The sequence below is a fragment of the Colobus angolensis genome, unplaced genomic scaffold (assembly GCF_000951035.1).
Source record: "Colobus angolensis palliatus isolate OR3802 unplaced genomic scaffold, Cang.pa_1.0 Scaffold15, whole genome shotgun sequence".
Lineage (NCBI taxonomy): Eukaryota > Metazoa > Chordata > Mammalia > Primates > Cercopithecidae > Colobus > Colobus angolensis.
Genome location: NW_012114599.1, coordinates 12,433,310 through 12,435,122, shown reverse-complemented (window position 1 = coordinate 12,435,122; position 1,813 = coordinate 12,433,310). Strand labels below are relative to the sequence as shown.

Below are 1,813 nucleotides of genomic sequence, written 5' to 3'. Positions count from 1 at the left end.
AGGATCTGTTGACATCTGAGCTTGCATTTTCCAGGCAATTTCTAATTTTTGGTTGCTTTGCTGAAAGATCTGGCACAAAGGCACTAAGTAGTGATTTTTTTTGTTTTTTAATTCCCCAAAGGTCAAAAGATATAGAGGTAGAAAAGAAAGAGGTCCAGTGAATTTTTTCAGCAGTGCTCAAATGGGAAGGAAAAAGCCAGCAGAGAAAGTGAGTTTGACAGGAGAAGCTATGAAGTTACAGTGTAGGGGAAGAGCAAAGCATGGATTCTGCTCTAACTTCAACATTGTCTGCCATCTGCTTATGTGCACAAAAATTTGAGAAAATCCCCGCAGTGTAGATTCCCTATACTAAAGTCCACACTCTCCCATTACATGTAAGGACATTTGTGGTTAGGCCAGGATACTTGGACAATTATATAAGAACTATTTTTAAGGGATAAAACAATGGACATGGCAATTTATATCACAGAGTTACTGCATATTACTGCAAAATGATTCCAGTATTTGAACTCCTTTTCCTTTGTGTTTCTATTGGAGGCCACTGATAGAAACACATCCAAACAGGGTGAGTCTTCCCTGCTAGACCCTGAATTAAATAGCTGGGTTGAGTGACTGGATCATTTCTATAGCTCCTATTTTTTTCAGACACTGTCCCTCCGCAAATAGATTTCTTCTTTCTTTTAGGTATCTAACGTTAGAGAGCATAATTCAAAGAAATAAAAAAAAGTGAGCTATAGAAAATAAAATAGTCTCTTAATTATTAAGATTGACTCACCAGAGTCACTTTTGACTATTTCATTCCAATGAATACTATCACACGTTTTTCTTTCCGTTTTTGGCCCAAAAGCCGTGACTGTGAATATCTGAGTCAATTCACAGAACGGTATCCTAAAGTGATGATTTGAACTATTTGCCATGTAGATATTTTTTTTTTCTTCTTTCTCATTAACTGGTTGGTTGTAGTCGAAAAACAATCGCCTCATACTCCTTTGATTTCTGCTTTTTTCAGTTCCAATCCATTCTTTATCCTCATTTCCACACATCTTAGCTCAGTGGTGACGTTCTTAGTAACTTTGAAACTCTAGCTTATCTGTCTCATCAGATCCCTCAAATCCTGGTCTCCTCTCAGTCTACGGCTAAAACTCATTCCTTCTGATACATGGTTCATTTAATCAAATTTGAAGGACAAATACCTGAACAAAGAGCTCCCTGATCTGACAAGGGTGAAGAGTCATTCTATACATGTGGCAGAGAGGTTTTCAGACAGTTACCACCATCATGTCCTCAATGACGAAAAGATCTCTGCATTCTTTGAGCAGTGGCACCCTGTACCCTCTTGTTCCACAGACTAAACCATCCAGCTACACCTCTGAAATAAAGGATTACCCTAATTTGATCAATTACGGTAAGTGGACTCCATGGCTTCAGCAATTAAGCATTTTAATTACAAATTATTATAAATCAAATTACTATCAATCATATAAAACCTTCCATATAGAATGTTTAAAAGGACACATATTTCTGGAAAATTAGACATGAAAATAAACCAACTTTATTGCTTAGATACAATGAAACAGAAAGAAAAGCCAAATTATGTCTTACCCTTCTGGCCCATGTACCCCCGATATACATGGTTCATAATTTACAGTTAGTCTTTTCTTCTGGGCAATTCTATTGACAACGCCTATGTAATTCCCAATGGATAATCCTTCCGAAGAACTGGTTGTTGTCAATGAAAAAGGACTAACTGCCTACAAAGAAAAAAAAAATTCTTGTTTAATATAAATGACAACAAAGATTTAACCTTTTAAAA

General features: G+C 36.3%; 1 protein-coding gene across 1 annotated transcript in view; it reads right to left on the bottom strand.

Annotated features, from left to right (window-relative positions):
- Window positions 1-1,813, bottom strand: part of EIF2AK2 (eukaryotic translation initiation factor 2-alpha kinase 2) — a 46,957-nt gene that overhangs the window by 39,024 nt on the left and 6,120 nt on the right. Inside the window, exons 3-4 of the mRNA XM_011936034.1 lie at window positions 1,603-1,751; window positions 411-459 (exon numbers count right to left, since the gene is read on the bottom strand). Of these exons, the coding sequence (XP_011791424.1) occupies window positions 411-459; window positions 1,603-1,751 (198 nt within the window). The remainder of the gene's footprint in view (window positions 1-410; window positions 460-1,602; window positions 1,752-1,813) is intronic.